This window comes from Micromesistius poutassou (assembly GCF_964030765.1).
Source record: "Micromesistius poutassou genome assembly, chromosome: 23".
Taxonomy (NCBI): Eukaryota; Metazoa; Chordata; class Actinopteri; order Gadiformes; family Gadidae; genus Micromesistius; species Micromesistius poutassou.
Genome location: NC_140293.1, coordinates 3,882,861 through 3,902,883, shown reverse-complemented (window position 1 = coordinate 3,902,883; position 20,023 = coordinate 3,882,861). Strand labels below are relative to the sequence as shown.

General features: G+C 43.8%; 2 protein-coding genes across 2 annotated transcripts in view; one reads left to right on the top strand and one right to left on the bottom strand.

The window, feature by feature from the left end:
* adam19a (ADAM metallopeptidase domain 19a) overlaps positions 1-9,360 on the bottom strand; it is a 110,551-nt gene extending 101,191 nt beyond the window's left edge. The window contains exon 1 of the mRNA XM_084487205.1: positions 9,198-9,360. Coding sequence (XP_084343331.1) covers positions 9,198-9,327 — 130 coding nt within the window. The 5' untranslated portion in view covers positions 9,328-9,360. The remainder of the gene's footprint in view (positions 1-9,197) is intronic.
* Positions 9,361-18,071: 8,711 nt separating this feature from the next.
* Positions 18,072-19,932, top strand: rwdd (RWD domain containing 4; the record flags this gene model as incomplete). The annotated part of the gene is made up of 6 exons (XM_084487174.1): positions 18,072-18,251; positions 18,494-18,574; positions 18,682-18,791; positions 18,921-19,071; positions 19,656-19,749; positions 19,844-19,932. The coding sequence occupies exons 1-6, from the start codon at positions 18,228-18,230 to the stop codon at positions 19,930-19,932; spliced, it is 549 nt and encodes a 182-aa protein (XP_084343300.1). The 5' UTR covers positions 18,072-18,227.
* Between the last annotated feature and the right edge of the window lie 91 nt (positions 19,933-20,023).

The following is a 20,023-nucleotide window of genomic DNA, read 5'->3' as shown; positions in this document are numbered from 1 at the left end:
TGTGCACGTGCACGATGCTGATGATGTGCGTGTGCACGGTGCTGTGTGTGCAGGGCTCTGTGTGCATTCCAACAATAATGTCCTCCTTCAACGCTGTAACAATAACACGTAACAGTGTCACAACTGAGGGGGAGTTGCAGTACGGAGCACGCTACATATATGTTTTTAAATAAAACAAACAGTATTCGGGCGCATGGCTGATTGCTGTGGCACTACTGATTGAGCCCTGCTCTACTGCTGGATGTATGGAGGGGAAACACTGAAACCTTTCAACACATTCATCATTCATTCTGCTGAATGGGGAGAGGGAAGAATAATAATATGGGTGTGCAGGTTGGTATGTAGTATGTACATAAACAAAGTAGACTTTATCTGGCTGGGGATTGTCCCCGCTATCTTGTTGAACAGCTAATTAAGATTAAGACTACTAAAGATCCCTACTCAATACAGCTTTCATAGATAGATATTCCACTCATGGCAACATCAATATGAGTGCATTGTGTACCCCTGCCTCTCTCGCTAGACTCCGCTAAGTCAACTCCAACCACAGTTGGAATTGACTGATATTTTCAGATATTTCTGGATCGCGTTGTTCCCCGCTGGGGCCCTGTGTGTACATCTGGGTCCTTTCCCTGTCACGCTGCATCAGAAGAGAGATGTTTGGTTTTGTCTTGTGTTTCCTCCATCCCACTTAGGGATGTTGTGGTGGAATGTGAAGCCAGAGGAGAAGAGTCCCAGGGAGGGAGAAAGAGTTGGAATAGGGAGAGAAAAGACAGAGCAGCTGACAGTCTTTCACTCCCACGCAGGGCTGAACGATTTGGGGAAATAATCGAATTGCGATTGCAAGTTTTGCAAGTTTTCTTTTTAAAGTTCCTTATGTTCTGTATTATTCACTAAACAATCAATAAATCATTCTGACCAACCAAGTATGACCAACAATCTTACTGATCGTCAGTTAGTAACAGTAACAAAACATTTTAATCTCAGCCTTTGCGATTAGCAAAAATCGCATTCTATTACATTGCGATGTTGGTTTGAATTTGATTAATGGTGCAGCCCTACTCACACGGTAGCATTGAAACAGCTTTGTTGTTGGTGTTTAATAAGAACCTTCCTCATTATGACACACCGACGATGACTCTCAGACTTCATGCTGTGCATTAGTCAGGTCCGTTTAGGCAGCCATTACATAACAAAGGCACAAAAACCATTACTGCAATGGTTAGGCCATAGTATAGCCCATGGTATAATATTACTGCATTATATGGGGTGATACACTGGTGTGAACTGTGTGACACAAAATGTATTGTATATCATCCTATAAAGACTGTTTTACAGTCCCACTGAACAGAGTAATACCGTAACAAAAATGTTTTACATTTGCATTCAATGTTTGACCTTTCCTAGTAATGTCCTGCTGTATATTATTCACACAGTGCGCTGCAGTGAGTGTACTGCTGAATAGCTAATAACCATGGATTGCATTTTGTGTGTGTGTGTGTGTGGGTGAGAGAGAGTGGGTGAGAGAGTGGGAGTGAGGGATACATTTACTCAATTCCAACAATCATACCAATTCACCAATTAAAAATTACTGTTGTGGCTATGATGTTATAATTATGTGGTTTATTTCGGTTTACATTAATTGTAAGACAGCTATGGGGTTGCACTTTGGTAACAAGGGTGTGTGTAATTTCATGCTAATTAAGCTTTTTTTAAGCAGAAGAAACAGGAAGAAACAAAACAGAGAGAGAGAGAGAGAGAGAGAGAGAGAGAGAGAGAGAGAGAGAGAGAGAGAGAGAGAGAGAGAGAGAGAGAGAGGGGGGGGGGGGTGGGGTGGGGGGGAACAGTACGACAGAGAGGGGGGAAATGGAGAGAAGACAGAAAGAGAGAAGGGGAAATGAGAGGAGGTAGATAAAGGAAGAGAGAGAGAGAGTAAGAGATAGATTAAGGCTCGGGGAATGGCCGGGAGTGATTACAATGAAATAATGATCGTATTCAATGCGACGGTGCAACTAGGAGATTTTCCCGGTAATTTAAAATCTTGAAGTGACTGTGAGGGACACAAGGCTTTTAAGTGCATGAATTCATGCATGAGTTCTCTCTGGTCAGCTCACTTTACAAACACTAACACACCCATCTTGGCCCAACGCTTCACAAAAAGTACAGCGTTTCCCCCACAGACGTCCAGCATGTGAGTGGCCACTGGCGCCATCTCTGGAGGGGCACAAGGTTTCTTGCACCCCCAAAGATAAGGCTGGGGGTGCAAGAACCCCTCGATATTGAAACAAAGTGAACTGGCACGTTTTCGTTGTCTGTCCCGTTAAATAAAGCAAGCGCGATAGAATGCTGCGCTGAGCGATAGAACGCTGTGCTGTGCTGCGATAGCACCCCGCCACCTCCCTCCCCCTCAATCATCCTAAAGCATCGCTGGCAACATTGCTCAATGTTGCCAGCATGCCCAATGATTGGCAGGTCGAATATGTCAGGGAGCAGGTTGGGCTTACAAGCGCACGTCAAGGACATACAAGAAGAAGCAATGTACGTGCATTGTAATGCCCAAAACATGAACCTTGCCTTTCAAGTAAGTGCACGCCCCACCACTCGTAACGCACTTGTAAAATGCATTCGACGCAGTCAATTGATGGAACGGTTAAATCATACATCATCACAACCACAATTCGGAATAAATCTAATAAATTACAGATAAATAATAGGTAAATAATTCATGAACTACTGTTCTGAACCTCAAATTCTGAAAGCAGGACTTTGGAGAAGTAAAATAGCATTTCTAACACATTTGAATGAAAATTGTATGACCCCCCCAATGTTGACCTGAAGTTGGCGCCACTGGGCACGTCGATGCTGAATTACTACTGGGGTCTTTTCGCCACTCGGACTGGAGTTGCGAAAAAAAATGGGGACTTGCCTTGGACTCGCCTGCTGTGAGCCTTGACTTAGCCGAGACTCTAGCGCTTCAAGCCTTGAGTGTCTCTGGAGACTTGAAACTCGGACCGATTCTAAGGAATATGGTAAATAATCACTGAATGCATTGTTTGTTTGTTGCCCCGCTGTTGAGTGCCTATAGGGAAAACACTGCATAATAGGGGTGTAACGATTTTCCTTCACACACTCTGTGAGTGTCTTGTCCTGTCTTGTCCTGATGTTTTGTGTTGAGGACCACAATGGAAATAAGTCCTGGACTTTATTGTGTTTTTATCCTCAATTTTATTTGATGTCTTTTCATTGTGTGAGGCATTTGTTTGATACAATTTAATAAATCAAATCTAAATCAAATCTCAAAAAATTTGTTTAATAAAAATAAACTGCTGTACCGAAAAACATACCGAACCGTGACTTAAAAACCGAGGTACGTAACGAATCGTGACTTTTATGTATCGTTACACCCCTACTTCATAATCACCTCAATCCAGTGTTCCCCGAGCGGCCCCCGTAGATGGCCCCGCACTCGGAGGGCCGTGGTGCCTGCAGCCTCTGAAGCACGTCAGGTAGCCCGCGATACACGCTGGCACCTAGCCCGGGGATCACCCCTGTTTTCCCCGGGTTCAGCACTGTGATCTCGGCAGCCCATCAGTAAACACCGCTCAGCACAGCGTGAGTTTCCCTGCTGAACCTTTCACTTCCCCCATTGGATCGCTTCATCACCGCTGATAGCGAGTATCTGTTGAATATTCAATAGGCCTATCCGAAATCGAGTCGCTTCGAAAGTCAATAAACACGATGTTACCCTGTATTGGATATTCCAAACAGCACGGCAACAGACACCGAGGCTGATGGCAACGAGTCGAACCCACAAGTCCATCCCACCTGGCCGAGCCTCGTGCTTTTCAGGAAACGTCTGCGGTCTATCCCCTGTTGTTGGTGATTGGTGTTCTTCTCTAATCCAGTTCAAATTGCTTTACTTGTAAAATAGAAAATGTAATTATGCTGAATGGATTGAACGAAGCAAACGCAACCGCAGCTCTGTGATTTCCAGATGAAGGAATGAAATCGAACCTGCGCCACAAGTTTGTTATTTTCAACAATGTTTTGTTTACGGACTTAGTAATAGTTAACATAGTTATCCGTTATCCGTTATCATATTCAAACTTGTGACATTGATTTTCACCTGGAAACATTTTGTTTTTGCTTTACTGTAGGACTACAGCTCTTCAACAATATCCACACTGACACATTTTTTTCTGTTGTCTTTCATCTTTGATTTTTTCTCTGGTTAGAAGCTTGTGTTGTTGGTAAATTATTTTTATCCACCAGAAGCAGTGGGTGGAGACCGAAAAAGTTAACTTCAGGCCCTGGCGCTGAGGCAGGTTTGAGTGTGTATTACTGATTCTCTCCCTAAATACATATTAATAAACATGTTTTACACAACAAACAACAACAACATCAAACAAACAATCTCTAATTAATCGTCTTATTATTCATCAAAAATCTGCATCTGCAAATGTGTCAGCGTCAGCCTGGATTTATCCCAGTCGACTTATACCAGTCCAAGACTTGAGAAAACACTTGAGACTGGACTTGGCCTGGCACATTAAGACCTCGGACTGGACTTAAACTTAAAACCAGCTCTGGTGTGTTTTGTCTGTATATATTATGTGCAATATATCAAGTATACCAAATATATGAAATGTCTCTCAAGTGATTGTGATAGATAACATCAGGTGACTTATCGGGCAGAGCTGGTGTCCTCTTAAGGTCCAACTTCCAGGGGGTGTACCCTCCAGGCCCTGGGGGTCCCACGGCACATTTTCACCCTCCCACGGATGGGTGACAACAGTTTGTTTTATTTAAACATATCATAGGTGTCCCAACGGTTACATTGTCGTTATTGTCATTGAAGAAATAGTGTGGACATTTACTGACAGCTAAATAGTGTTCTGCTGTTGAATATTTATATAAGAATAGAAAATGCATGATACAAAAGGTGGCGTTAGCTCATGAATGGTTGTACACTAGATAGGAATAACAAAGAAAACAGGTGTCTTAATAATAGAAAGCCGCCTACATACTTAACGTAGAACAGAAGCAACAGTATTACAAATTACGGCTGCTCAATTATAGAAAAAATCATAATCACGATTATTTTGGTCAATATTGAAATCTCTATTATTCAAACGATTATTTTTGAGTTTGAAAACATGATGCATTTATTCATAATTTCTCTCTAAATAAAACACATTTTAAATGAGAACTTTGAAATTTCCCCTTAAAAAAATACACAAAATGGTCAAATAGAAAATAAAGTCCAGATATGAATCCAGCTGTTCTGAAATTCTGCTATGTGTGCTTGTTCCGATCTGTTATCCCCAGCACACCCACCATACCAGAAACACGCACATCATTACAGGGAAACAACAGAGATTAAAACACACTGGCATGAGTGTAGTGTGCCGGGGACCTCAGATCTGGAACAGGCTTGATGGAAGTTTGAAAACCTCAAGCTCTATTTTCACCTTTAAACATAACCTCAAGATACAATTGTTAAGCTTGTATATGTCTTCTTGATGTCTATTTTTATTTTATTTTATTTTCTCACCTTGTATGTGTAATGTCAATCATCATCCTTCAATCTCAAGAAATAACTATTAATCACATGTTGTATCTGTTAACTGATCTGAGATCTACCACTATTTGTAGTATGAATGAGATGTATGTCATGTATTATTAAAAACAAAACAAAAAAAAAAACGTTTCAACTCGATTATATTAGTTTCGTGATCGTTTCACTCTGAAATTGAAATTGCGATCAAAATTTGATTAATCTATTACAAATACTACTATTATAGTACTGCAAATTGCAGACTTGCGAAAACGGCATTTGCACTGACATTAATAACGCCAAAGATAACCAATGCACATTTCTTGTGCTGTAACATTATTGTACCATTGTTTGAGACCCTTTCAGTTGGAGTGCAACAGAGCCCTACTGGTGCACTCCAACTGCTCTATTCTGCTCTCTCCCAGTCCCTTAACAACTCTCAAACCCTAGCGACAGCATCTTTAATTAGTTGACGCATTAGCCGCAGTGATTCTCAGGATAACATAAAAAGGGCTCACCCACTCCATAAGTTTCACAGGGGACTGAACCACATCTCATCTCGAACCTGGCACAGACACGGGGTGGGGAGTGGGGGGTGGGGAGGGGAGCACCAGTGCATCACGGGCAGGTCCTCTCCTCATCCTGCTCCGCCACCCACACACTGTCATCATCACCACCGAGGATAAACATGACCCCGGGAAAAATTAAAAGGGACTCATAAAGAGAGGCGGCCCACGCAGCGAGCCAAATAGAGGCCCTTCACCACTCAGAGACCTGTGTCTGTTTGAGTGTATCGCACACAGACCGCCGTCACCGCGCTCTGAAGATCCCTCAACACTGTGGGCGATGCCAAAAACTCTAGTCGAGAAGTGTGCTCCATAGTTTGGCTAAAAAGGCAGGCGTGGGTGTTGGTAGAGTTGTCGCTAATGGAAGCCGAACCCCTTTGTCTTTCAACGTTCAAAGAAACGTCAAACCAGAATGGCTATGCCTACGCCTACTGCCGTTTGCATGACCACAGTTTCGTTTGCCCCCCCCCCACACACACACACACACACACCATGCAGTGTAGAATTATTTTAAGGAGGGGTTGTCTACATAGTAGAGTTAAGGTTTGGGGCTTAGCTGTCATTTGGTCTTAGCCTTTGAGCTGTGTGTGTGTGTGTGTGTGTGTGTGTGTGTGTGTGTGTGTGTGTGTGTGCGTGCACACCAACACACACATCAAGAGCTCATAAACATCATCCACCCACGGAAGCGGTCTGCTCGGACGGTTGCCGGCGGTGACCGCTGGACCGCTCCGCCCGGCGGGTTAAATGAGCCGTGTCGTCGTCCAGACGGGCGGAGTGACAGACACGTTTGGTCGGGGGGGGGTTGGGGAAGAGCGGCGGAGCCCAGCGGGAGGTTACCCAAGGTCCTCTCTCAAGACCCAAGAGTGTTTTTTCCTTTTTCCTTTAGGAATATGTGCACTTTTTAACCCTTTGATCATGAGATCTGAGAGGCAACAGTGTGGTTTGGGGGGGGGTGGGGGTGGGGGGGCTGACAGAAAGGGCACAGAGAACATCATGACAACAGGAGGCTGGCTGACGGCAGAACTGACAACCTGACAAATAGGCCTTCCACCGCCATCCACTGAACTCTCTACTTGAAACAGCCAGCGGTGTCGGGACCGCGATCAAGCCCATCTCGGGCCATCTTATAGTCTTGACACTTGCCAGGGTGTTTTTTTTTTTTTTTACCTTAAATTTAAAATAAACATTCTGAGCTCCACACACCCAACAGAAAGCCTCTATTGAAGGAGCAGACAAGATCCTCCCTGCAAGGGAAACCTTGGCTGCCCAAAATAAGTGTCAAAAGAAATGATCTGGGCTGAGTACAAACACGCAGCAGGCATGCCCAGAGTAGGATGGAAAGGGGGAGGTGAGCATTGATGGGGTCATGCTAGAGTGTGTTTATGTCAAGGTGCTCAATTCTAATGCATTAGATAAGGTCTGCAGAAGACGGCAACAAAATGGGCCTTTCTGTTTCTGTTTTTCTGTTTGTGAGTTTACCCGGCTGAAACCATTTTGTGTTCTTCCTCTAAGTGCAGGCAACGTAAGGAACGCATGAGTAATAAGCAACCGGTAAATTCTGTGTTGATTAGATTAGCTTCTGAGCTGCAGGGAAATATGTGCATTGCATTTTTCTCTAAGACATGACAAGAATTAGAGAGTCTTTCTATATCTTCTGCTTACTTTTTCTAAGAGAAGAGAGAGCCATCCAACCATTCCACTGAGTAGCATCTTAGTGCGGGAAGGGGTCCGAACCAATTAATGTCATATATGTAAAATATATTATCTGTCAGTTATCTTTGCAAATAGACATTGGCAGTTAGCTGGCGTGTGCTTTATTTTATTCATTATTTGGATTTTTGGCTGTGTGTGTGTGGGGGGGGGGGGGGGGGGGGGGCATACAGAGAATATAGTGAGCTGCGACAGTAAACATATGCATGAAAGCCGTAAGTAAGTAAGTAAGGTTTAGTTTAGACTTAGTTAGGTTTATGGTAATTGTAAATATGTCATGTAAGTGTGAGGTAAATGTGGGCATGCTGCCAGACCAGACGTAACTTTCGATTTAGGTTACATTTCTGCGGGTTAGTGAAAAGACTGAACCCACATGCATGTCTTTTTCGAGCTTATAATGCTGTCATAGACCAGGACCCCGGACTACTTCTGTCGTACGGTCCTGAGTTGTGATGAATCCCGATCACATGCATATTTTGGGGGGGAAAAAAAGATTCCCATGTGATCCGCTATCATTATGATGCTGTAGAGCTGGCTGTAGCGTAACGCTTTCATCAAAGACATGCTGATTATTTGAGCACACAGCAGTTTATTACCCCTATAGGCAGCAAAAATGCTAGATCTTAAATGCTCGTTTAGTCGAAACTCTTGTTTGGATGAATGACTATCTTGCCATTAGCCTTCTTGGTAATGTACCGCAAAACAACTTCATTTTTGTTTAAATAGAGAGCATTGTGTGAGTATTTTGCCCAGAGGCGATTGAAACCACATGACAGTGGTCTGAATTACAATGATGTAGTCCGGAGGCTGTTCCCTTCAAACGAGCCTTTTATATATGTGGTCGGACGTCATGGGGACAATATAATATATCTTAAGACAAAGTCCTACGTCGACTATTACAGTTAATTTGAGTCTATTCTCTAATCAGTTTAAGTCTCAGTTTAAGGAGCCTTATTGCCACATCTATTACGGTTAGTGCTTCAGAAACTCCATCAGCAATCTAAAAGGCAAAACAAAACTGAATTGGCAGAGCTATAAGAAATCATATTCTACCGGAGGGGAAAAGCATAACGTTATGCCCTGGCCATCCATTGCTCTAAATACTATGCCTTTTATGGACATTGGTTAAAGCAAGTCACTCCGGAGCAAAGTTTCAGTGCTCAAATTACACATGAACCATTGCATAAACATGTATCTCATCCACAAAATAGCTAATAAACCTAATCTATTCAACGGGCTACATTTTTTAAAAAGCAACCACATTCACCGACAACACTCCGAAGGAGCCGCTTCGCGCAACTGGTAGATAATAAAAGAAAGACAACTTTTACAGAGGCGTCGGCATGGCGTGCGTTTCTCTTTACCTTGTTCTCCAAGGTCCCCGCTCGCCCGCTCCGGCACGCCGTTGAGCAGCAGAAAAGATAGCATAAAAAGGAAACGTCCACATTGTGTCGGCAAGATTTGGGCATTTTTCTGCCTGTGTTTACTGTACATCCCTGTGACCCTCGGTGCCGCTAGCCGTCCTCCCTTGGCTCGCTCTTCAGCCGACTCCTTCAGACTCGCTTCAGCCCGAGTGCTCGCGCTGTCGGGCGCGCGGCAAAACAAGACATGGAGCGGATTGGGGGCGCGACCGGTGACTTTCCCGCTTCCCCCCCGTATGACTTTAAAGATGTTCCTAAAAAAAAGCCGCCCATTGATCCAGACGAGCACCATAGCCACACACAGACATATCGCATGGGAATCCTACATACAAGCTGGTGGTAGGCCTGTGTTTTTCTATGCTATGACATTTGGTTATAATAATGTGCGAGCACAAAACTGGAATATACGATATCATTTTTATATGTAATATATTGGCCACCTATAGTATACGTCTCAATACGTTTCATTATTCGTATTTCTTCGAATGCAGAGGTGAAGGGGGACCCAAGGATAAGGATGGTACGTTTCACAGTAAAGCGCTTCTTTCTTTATCCCAGCCTATAGCATATATGAATTTCTACTCGCACAATTTGAATGGAGGCAGTTATTAAAATGGGACCGAATGAATAATGCATTTGGGGGTAGCATTTACAAAGTGGAATTTATTTCCAGCTCTGTTGTTCACCAGTGAATATTTAGATTATTGGATCCAATGATAGAGGAAAAGAGTGTAGCACAGCATGAGCTTGGTTATATCTTTGTAGAAAGAGGAAACATGGAAAAGAAACAAAGAAACAAGTTCCTTTGATAGTAGCCTCTTCTAAGCTGTAGGCCTACCCTTGGGCCTTCTTTGTCATATCCTATCATTGCTTTTACAGCACATTGTTGAGCCCTTGAGTTGACCAATTTTCGTATTTATTGAATTGTAAAATATGTCATAACTAGGTCAGTTTTAATTACATTGTGTTTAATGAAAAAACAAGCCTATTGACTATAATGTATAGATAATAATGATCATGAGAGAGAGACTGGTTATTCTTTTGTTGTCTGTCATCATACTATCCAAGACAAAAACAACACATGCGTCTGTTTCCAGCAAATGCCATACACTGGTGATGCCATGGTTTGCACCGGTTGCGTTTCGGTTGTGTTCCCCCCAGATGTGCTCATTGGTTCTTCTTGCAAAAGAGGATGCAGTCTGTGTATGTGCTGTAGTAGACCAGGGCACTTCCTTCCTGTTCCTCCTCTAAAGCGGGCTCACACCAGTAGGTGGAGTCTCACTAAACCTCTCCCAGCTGTTCCACTTCCTCTACCCCAGCCCCCCCCCCTTTGTTCTCTGCCCCCCCTAGAACTCTATCCACCCATGTTGACTCAGTCGCCCATGAGAACTTTATAGACTCCACCTTTTTATAGGGTCGGTGGACTCCTCAGGAAGTATCCACATGGAGTCCGAGCCAGCCAGGTTAAAGGTTAAAAGCGGTGGTTGACTCGCCCCTAACCTACCAAGGTGAAACAGCTACAACGTGGCCCTCAGCCCCGGGTCAGTTCCATCCACGTGACGCAGCAGACCCCCCCCCCCCCCCCCCCCCTGACCTATCCCGCCAGTCTGTGGCTGAGGTGGACGACTCCGATATGGGAGTTCATCGACCAGATGCTCCATCCCAGGCTGCACCCCCTCCCGTCAGCCGCCACCCCCGCTGAGATAAACCATGACCTGTCCACCGCAGGAATCCTCTGGTGGTGAAACCTGCCCCGGAAGAGTGGAGGCATGGGGTTGTGGACGGGCCGAGCGTCTGTTTCTTGTGTGTACCGTGTGGACCTTGTTGGTCTAGTCCTCAGTCCCTTCACCACCTCCGAGGTTCTCAGTCCTTTTGGTGTCGGGTTTCATTAGCCTGCACCCTGCCTCCACGTCAATCCCACCTTCAATGTCTCCAGACGCAAAACCGTCACCACCAGTACTCTGATTTCACCACCTAATCACCCACCTCACGGAAGACCGTTGGGTTTAACCAGTCAAACAGCTCATGGAAGTCTGCCACCACAACAGGCGTGAGGGATACTGGACTGCTTCCAAGGACATCTTGGATCCAGCCCTCCTGTATTTGGGTGCGAGCTCTGATCCGTAACAGGTAAGCTAGCTACAATTATGCCTGTGCTTTAATCTGCACTCAAGGGCTACGTGGCGCACCAGGAGACGAGCCAAAAAAATGTGTTTTGCCTTTCCCATGGGTGTAGTGCTCCCATCCTGGTACTTTGGGATTATAATTAGGATTCTGAATTTCATGGTGAAAAGGGGATTAAACAGATAGATCACCTCTTTCCAAACACTGATGTTCCTCTCTGCCACCATGTGATCAAGTCGTTTCACCTTTTTTCTCCTGATATGAGAGCAGCCATTGTCCAACTCAGCTCTGTTTAAGAGGTATTAGTAGTGTTATTGTCACCGGTTGTTGGATGGAAGGGTCAACCAGTTTAAGCCAGAAAAGCCCTGAAAATCTGTCCTCTGATTTATTTTTCTTTGAACAGCGTGTAGGCAAGAAAACGGCACTCTCAAAAGGTGTTGAAGGTCGTCTTCCGTGGATGCTTTTGAGAAAGATATAAATATTTGTGAGTTTTTGGGAAATGTTATTTTTTTATTTTTTTAAGTCACATAATATGTAAATAAAGGCATTATTAAACTCCAAACCACCAATTTCTATCTTCAAAGCATCCTAATGGAATAAAGAAAGATCCAGGCTTACTGGCTAAAATAGGAGAAAAACACCCAATAAAACCCTTTTCAGAAGATGAAATGACTCGTGGTAAGTTGAAAAATAGGATTTTACATTCTCCTCTGGCATTAGAAAAAGGAATTACCAACCATAATGACTTTTATTGACCTGGTCCTTAAGAAAAAAATGAGATTTTTGCAATGGCTATCCAAACAAACGAACAAATGAATCATACCGTCGACAGTAACATCTACCGGCTATGACACCACGACAAAGCCTCACTTTAATACAAACCTAATGGTGTTCCACCGAACCACACGCAAACACCGCTAACTGTATTGGTCAACATAGTAGAAAAATGAATAACAATATCGAAAACGTAAGAAAAAGCTAACATCATCATCGTAGCACGTTTTCTGCTTGTCTCAATGCTGAGTTGTCTCCGGGGTCTTGAAGTGGATGCTCATCTCTTGGTCGGTACTGTGTTTTTGTGTCTGTCTCGTCCTGTAGCCCTACCAGGCATGGCGGTGGCTCGGCCTTGCCGTCGGAGGCTGAAGCCCCGATTGTTTTATGAATCGCCCCGGATCTTAAAACAAAGGAATAATACATAAACAGCCCGGAGCTATTCATCTCAGTCATTCCGATCATGCATAAAAGCCCTGGGAAGTAATATATCCTTGATAATAAAAAAACGCACATGCATTTCGGGAGCGACAGACAGACAGACAGACAGACAGACAGACAGATAACCCTGTAACAGGGTTTGTCATTGCACTACACACTGTATCTGAAATATGTGTGTGGGACTGAAATTAATGTGTTTATTCTAATAAACTAATGTCAACATAAAAACATTTCAGTTTTTCTCTAGTCTGGTACTGTAGTATGGCAATATACGTGTTATGATAGCAGTTGTGAAGTTCTACTACTACTCCATTACTTACAATATTGGCAGTTATGTGTGTGGGTGTGCATCCGCGTGTGCGTATGTGTGTGTGCGTATGTGTGTGTGTGTGTGTGTGTGTGTGTGTGTGTGTGTGTGTGTGTGTGTGTGTGTGTGTGTGTGTGTTATGGATTGACCTTCCATTTTCCAGGAGGGAAGAGGGAGACGCGTCTCCCTCCTGACCCTGAGTGGGACAAATAAAGAAGATGAATGAATGAAGATGAAATGATAAAGAGAAATAATAGTGCGATGATGACGATGTTGACAATGAAAAGCAGAAGAATCATCTAAGGTCGTGGCACAGGTCGCCACTGGCAACCATACAACACAGGTTTGTCAGGAAAAGGGTGATGGAGAAGTTACCGCTAGTTGTATATAAACGTAATCTATCAATATCGGTTCACGTTTCCTCCCATCAATGTCTTGAAGTGTTGAAGTTGAACTAATTCTGTTGTGGAAATTCAATCTAATTACCTCAACTCACATTTCCCTGTTTTGGAGTGTGCGGCAGTACCATGAATAAGAATAAAATGAAACAAAGACAACTACAAGTAAACAAAAGACCCGGCAGACAGACCATTACGTATCGGGACACGGGGTCTGAAGGATTCGCCCAGTAGCTCGTCAGGCCCATTCACATTGATGACTCATCATCTTTTGTACCATAGTGATCACGGATAGCTGGCTGCTGCTGCTCTCTCCGTCTATGCCTGTTCTTTGAATGCAAGTGTGGCTCCTTTTATCGATTAGTCCCTGGGAGCTGTGAGTGTCCCTTTCAGCACACCTCAGTCTCCAGCATCAACCCAGAGCCACAGAAGGGGAGGATCAGAGGTTAATCCCGGCCAACCCTCAGCCTTGAGTGCTTCATGTGGCTTTTGGTTGTCTCGCCAGGTAAGACTCAGGGGCACCTGAAACTCAAGCACATCGGCTTGTTGGTTGTTTGTCTGAATACTAAAGTACCAGTCTGGGGCTGGAAAGATCAGAGCAAGGCTCCCTGCGTCAATAAAGCATAATGTCTATCGTCTCCTTTTTTGGTGAATTAAGTATTTCTTCTCATCCTCTTCTGTAGTTTTAGCACGGCTGCCGTTTCAGCACTGGGCCTCTGGCCTGGCTGAACTTCTAAATTATGACTACTGTCATCTCTTTATGACGTGTGTGTGTGTGTGTGTGTGTGTGTGTGTGTGTGTGTGTGTGATAAAACACACACACACACACATACATATATATACACAGCTCATTCATGTTATATGTGCTAGGCTCCAATTCCCCCCCCCCCCACACACACACACACACACACACACACACACACACACACACACACACACACACACACACACACACACACACACACACACACACACACACACACACACACAAGTGGTTTGCTGCAAGTACAAAGTAGGCACGTACTGTAAGTGAGAAGAGCCAAGCCGGAATTGATGATAACCGCAGAGAGAAATTGGAAATAATGAGCGACCATATGTGGCGCCTTGTCCGTAATCAAGCATGGCTCGATACACCAAAGCCCATTTGCTTCATTTACACACTGTTCGTTTATGTTAATTAAATATACATCGTGCTAAGCAATTCTTTCAGTCGCTTTCAAAAAAAAACTGCACATAAGGAATTAGGTCTCCAGTTACCGGCAACAAAACAATAAAAACATTGATTCCAAAAGTACTAAATACATTTAGTATCGAACCCTCCGGGAGTGGCTCTGAGATGCATGCGCCGACAGGCCTCCGTATTCATTTCACACTTCACCGGCTCTATAGGTAGACCGAGATGGATATCGTGGACGTCTGGAGGCTGAACACGCTGAGGAAGACACGGTATAGGTGTGCACCTGCCGGGTAGACAGCCCCCTCCGTTGGGGGACAAAGAAACGTATTCAGCTGTGTGAGAGGGTTTGTGCAACACAGAGTAAGCAGCCTTCTAAGGAAGGGGGGGGGGGGGGGGGTTCACCAGCCGTTTAGCCAGCATACATGCTGAAACCACGGGGAGCCAGGAAAGGAAGCGCAAGCAGTGGTGGAGATGATGATGATGATGATGATGATGATGATGATGATGATGATGATGATTTCACGCGCGAGCCCATGCTTCGTCTTATCCTCAAAGGATAAACACTCTCCCAACTGCCATTCCACCGTGCCAGTTGGGTTCCCCCCCTCCCAACCCCCAACCCCCAACAAAACTAGAGATGGGTGCCACAGGGGGTAGAATATCCCGACACTGAGCTTAGCAGATAAGGGGTTGAAACATAGGGTTTAAATCTATACCAGATGCTGCGTACATTGACACGGTTGCAAAAAATATATTTAAAAAAACGTGCCGGGTTGTAGGATGGAAAACGTGCCTCCTACCAATTTCAAATCATTTATTTATATCCGGTATGTTCCTGTGGCATTTTGTGTATTGCCTTTTTGGAAATGGAATTCAAATGTGTGTGCATGTGCGTGCGTGCGTGCGTGCGTGCGCACACACACACACACACACACACACACACACACACACACACACACACACACACACACACACACACACACACACACACACACACACACACACACACACACACACACACACACACACACGCGTACATGCGTGTGAGAGAGAGAGACATCCTGTCTGCAAAAAATAAAAATGCAAACATTTCGTAGCATCTAGGGCTGATGTTTATAGCAGACCTGTGCCGCCTGGGGAGTCCAGCACACTTCTCAGAGAGCTGGCCCAGTTTTATCAATCAGAGACTAGCTTGAACCCCCAGTGACAGACGGTACTGGGGCTATGCTGCAGGTTCCCTCTCCGCCTTCATTCAAACCTGCCTACCCCCCCCCCCCCCCCCCCCGCAGACTGGAAGAATGTCCTGTCGTTTTTATCCTTTTCTTTCAGTAAGAGACAGAAAAAGTGAGAGAGAGAGAGAGAGAGAGAGAGAGAGAGAGAGAGAGAGAGAGAGAGAGAGAGAGAGAGAGAGAGAGAGAGAGAGAGAGAGAGAGCTAGATAGATAGATAGATAGATAGATAGATAGATAGATAGATAGATTAAAAGGAGGCAGGTGCAATGATACATGAGAGAAAGAAAGAGAGAAAGAAAGAGAAACGGAGGGAATGTATGTATGACAGAGAGAAGGGGGAATGAGAGTAAGAAAGAAAGACAAGGGGGAATGAGATCAAGAGTGAGAGAGAGAGTGAGAGAGTGAGAGAATCCTTCATTTGGATTGCGTCTCAAGAGTAACTGTGCCAATTTAGAATGTGCCCCTTTCGGCCAAAAATCATCTGCATAGTGGATAAGTTAATTAAGAGTGAGGGTGGTGATAACAGGCCTTGTATTCTGCCTGTGAGGTACATTAATTGCATTTCACATTTTGTTTTTATCAAAGAGCCGCACTCGAAAGAGATAAGGCTCCTCAGAATGGCACAGAGCCAACTTGGCACAATGTTCGCAACATAATACATGTTCAATTAAAAGTGGGAATACAAATACCTTAAGAAGGGCGGCTGACTCCACACTGAACCAAAGGGGCTCCAGAACCAACTGGGGCTCCAGAACCAGGGGCCCAAAAGCACAAGGGGTGCATACAAAAAACATAACCAATGAAATTACTGTTTTTTCTTACATTTGTTTAAATTAATTACAAAACATGACAGTCCCGCGCTCTCATCTATCCATCAGTCGCGTGGTAGGAATCGAGCCCCAAGAATGGGATTTTAACAGATGGATTACTCAAAATAAGATGTTGGCCTTCTGGTTCAGTTTTGTGATTCTATTCCGTTTTACTTTATCCTTGCTTAACAAGTGATTCAATATCATTTGTAGAATAAACATCTTGATAGTCAGGTTTTGTTGCTCTTATAGTCATGAGGATTAGAGTTTAACATGTATCCCAGTGTATATACGGATGCATGCATAAATATGTGTTAGTGGGTACAGAAATAAAGCATGCATGTTGTGATAAAGGCATACTCTTCACAACAACAATTTGGTCCCATGGCAGGGTGACAACCAGATTATGGTGTAGGCCTACCACTCAGAAATGAAACATTTACTTAATATTTGTGTTGGTTTTCTATAATGTAAAATGTAATTATTCGGCGACACCAGAACGCCCACACAAGACATAAAACAATTATCTGGGAGTCGATTCAGCGATGGCAATCTGCACTCTAGCATAAGGCGTTGCTCATGCGGAATGTTAAAACACATGGCACGGATGCGAGGGAATGAACTTCTGTCTCCACTCGGAATGGAAACGGCAGCTTTACCTTCAATTAACTACACGGTTGAATCCAATTTGACTGAAATTGACAAAAGGGCTCGGAGCATTTGCCTTCTTGTGTAAATGTTAATACTGGGTATTAAAGACGGCTACGGGGGACGGCATTACGTTGGCTTTGATTTACTTTTGAAATCATAATCCATATGCAACGGGGCCGCAGGGGGGGTAATGTTGGAAAAAATTGGTACTGTTGGTTTGTCCAATAAGAACGACACCAACTGTGACCACAGCATAGGAATATAAATAATAATTCTGATCATAAAGCCTAAAATCAGCACTTATATATCAATCTGGGAATAATAGAACCTAAATGGTGCAACAATAACACTTAAAAAATACTAAGCTACTCCAAATGTGATGTATCAAGTGTAAACTACTTGGAAGAGCATCATAGGCCTTCACACTGCCCCACCCTCAACATCTATGCTTACCCAAACCACACAGACCTACATCTTCAATACCAACAAATAGCTGGACAAGGCTCACATTCAAAGCTGGGTTACTCGGGGTGGGGTTGATAGGTGATTTTACCATGGCTCTTGAGTGCACTCAGCGTTTCTCAGACACATTATCTCTTGCAGTTAAGCTTGTAGAGCTGATCTATATTTTTTTAAGTCTGGCTATTTAGAAAAATGAAGTCCAAGCGCTACCTAGTGGTATAATCATCACACGGACGTTTCGCTTATACTGCGTTGCGAATGGTTCGGACTTTTTGCAAATTTGGTAACACAGTAATAAAAATAATAACATGTAGAATCATTCATAATGTGATAAACATATGAATAATATTTACAAATAGAAATTCTCATTTCCACTTATTGATACGCGGAGTTGTCATAGGGTTCAGAGTTCATGTATAGTACGCATGCGCCGTACATATCACGGCGGCCACTCGTCAACTCAGCTATGATAGTAGAAAATGTATATTGAACCTTAACTTCTGCTTATAGTAATGCGGCGGTAACTTCACGTATTACAGTTTTTACTCGAAAAAGGACTCTAGAAGGACACTAGAGTCAGTAAGCTTCTGGTGTGATAGAAGATGACAGCCAACGAGGATCAAGAGGTATAGTGATGATGCGTGTGGCTAGCCAGCTAACTACTCGCCAAGAACTTGAGTTTAAAGGCTATCTGTTTGTGCTTTGGTTTGATTGCCGTACTGTCGCGTTGGGGAACCTTGCTAGACATGTCCTTCCTACAAGAATCTCAGATCTGCTCTTGATTTGAATACATTTGTCAAAACAATGTGCATCCCAAACTGGTCAGCTCGTCTCCTGACTTAACCGGTTGTTTTCAATGTGTTTTTAGATGGAGTTGGAGGTTCTCCGCTCCATCTACGAGGGAGATGAGTGTTTCAAAGAAATCAGCCCTGTGTCCTTTCAGTACAGAGTGAGTTGGCCTTGAGTTGGCCACTTGTTGAATCAATGTAATGTATGGAATTTAAATCACGTTACCTTTTGCCATACGATTTTAGTGACGAGTGTCTTTCAACACAGGTGGGAGAACTTGATGACACCAAAGCCTTCATTCTTGATTTCACGTGGCCGGAAGACTACCCAGAATCCGCCCCTCAGATATCCCTAGTTGCTTTTTTTAATAACAGAATGTGAGTACCAATCAAACTCAGACATTTCAAGAATGAAATCCATAAGTTGCCCCATGAAGATCAAATAAAAACCCACTTTTGATTAATTGGTAATCTTATTTTTCACCCCTCCCAACTCTACCTCCACAGTTCATCACTGACGAAGCAGCAGATTGTCTCTAAAGTGGAGGAGCAGGCTGAGGCCAACCTTGGCGGGGCCATGATGTACACCCTGTTTGAGTGGGCCAAGGAGAACCAGGAGAGCCTCATGGAGGACCATCAGCCTGTCGTCACGGCCGTGGTCAGTGGCCTTGCTTGACTTTGTGGGCTTAGTCCTTTCGAGATACTTTTGGGTAGCAGCAATCTGAAACTTTCCCCCCACCAGACAAGAACTGGGTGACAGAACTCAGAAACGTTTGTATTCAGGGTTTCCACACAGAATTCCAGGTGTGTGAAATACCTGTGAGGTTAGAGTATGCATATATCTACACTCCCTAGACACCACGCGTACGCAGTGTCCCTGTGAAAAGGGAGACTTGGGACACAGGCAAAGACACATGAATGCAGTTTTAACGGTGTAACCCTTAAAACTCGTTCCAACTACCCTAACGGTAGCCTGAATGTGCTGAAGCATTGGACTGCCCCTTTAACTTTGGCTTGACTAGTAAACTAATAATGAAATGCAATGCTAAGGCCTGGAAGAGATAAACGATTAATTAGCTTGATAACAGATCAGACAATATCATGAGATCCATATCATATCATATCTAAGTATATTAATCACAATTTCCTTTGAAAGAATAAGGGTATATTCTTTCACATCAGCAATCTATGTTTTGGACTTTTGTAATTGTATTAAAAAACAAATCTGCTTTCCGGACACAGATCTCCAATGAAACGACAGTGACAGAGAGCAAGAAAAAGGAGAAAAAGGAGCAACTCACCAAATCACAAAAAAGGAGGATAACTTGTAGGACAGGTATATCAACAGTTCCTATTTGTAAGTTCAGAAAGGTAATCGCAGGGGGATCCGTGAAGAAGCAGTGAATTAAACTGTCATTGATGTTTTTCAGATAACAAGGGCGATCTGCCCCGAGGCTGGGACTGGTGTGACGTCATCAAGGTATGCTTTTTTTTTTGTCACTCCCCTTTACTCCACTAGATGGCGCAGGTTGACAATGTACAAAATGAGCTGTTTTGTCATCTAACCTGTCAATATTTGTCTGTCATTTCTTTGCATATGTGCGCACTGG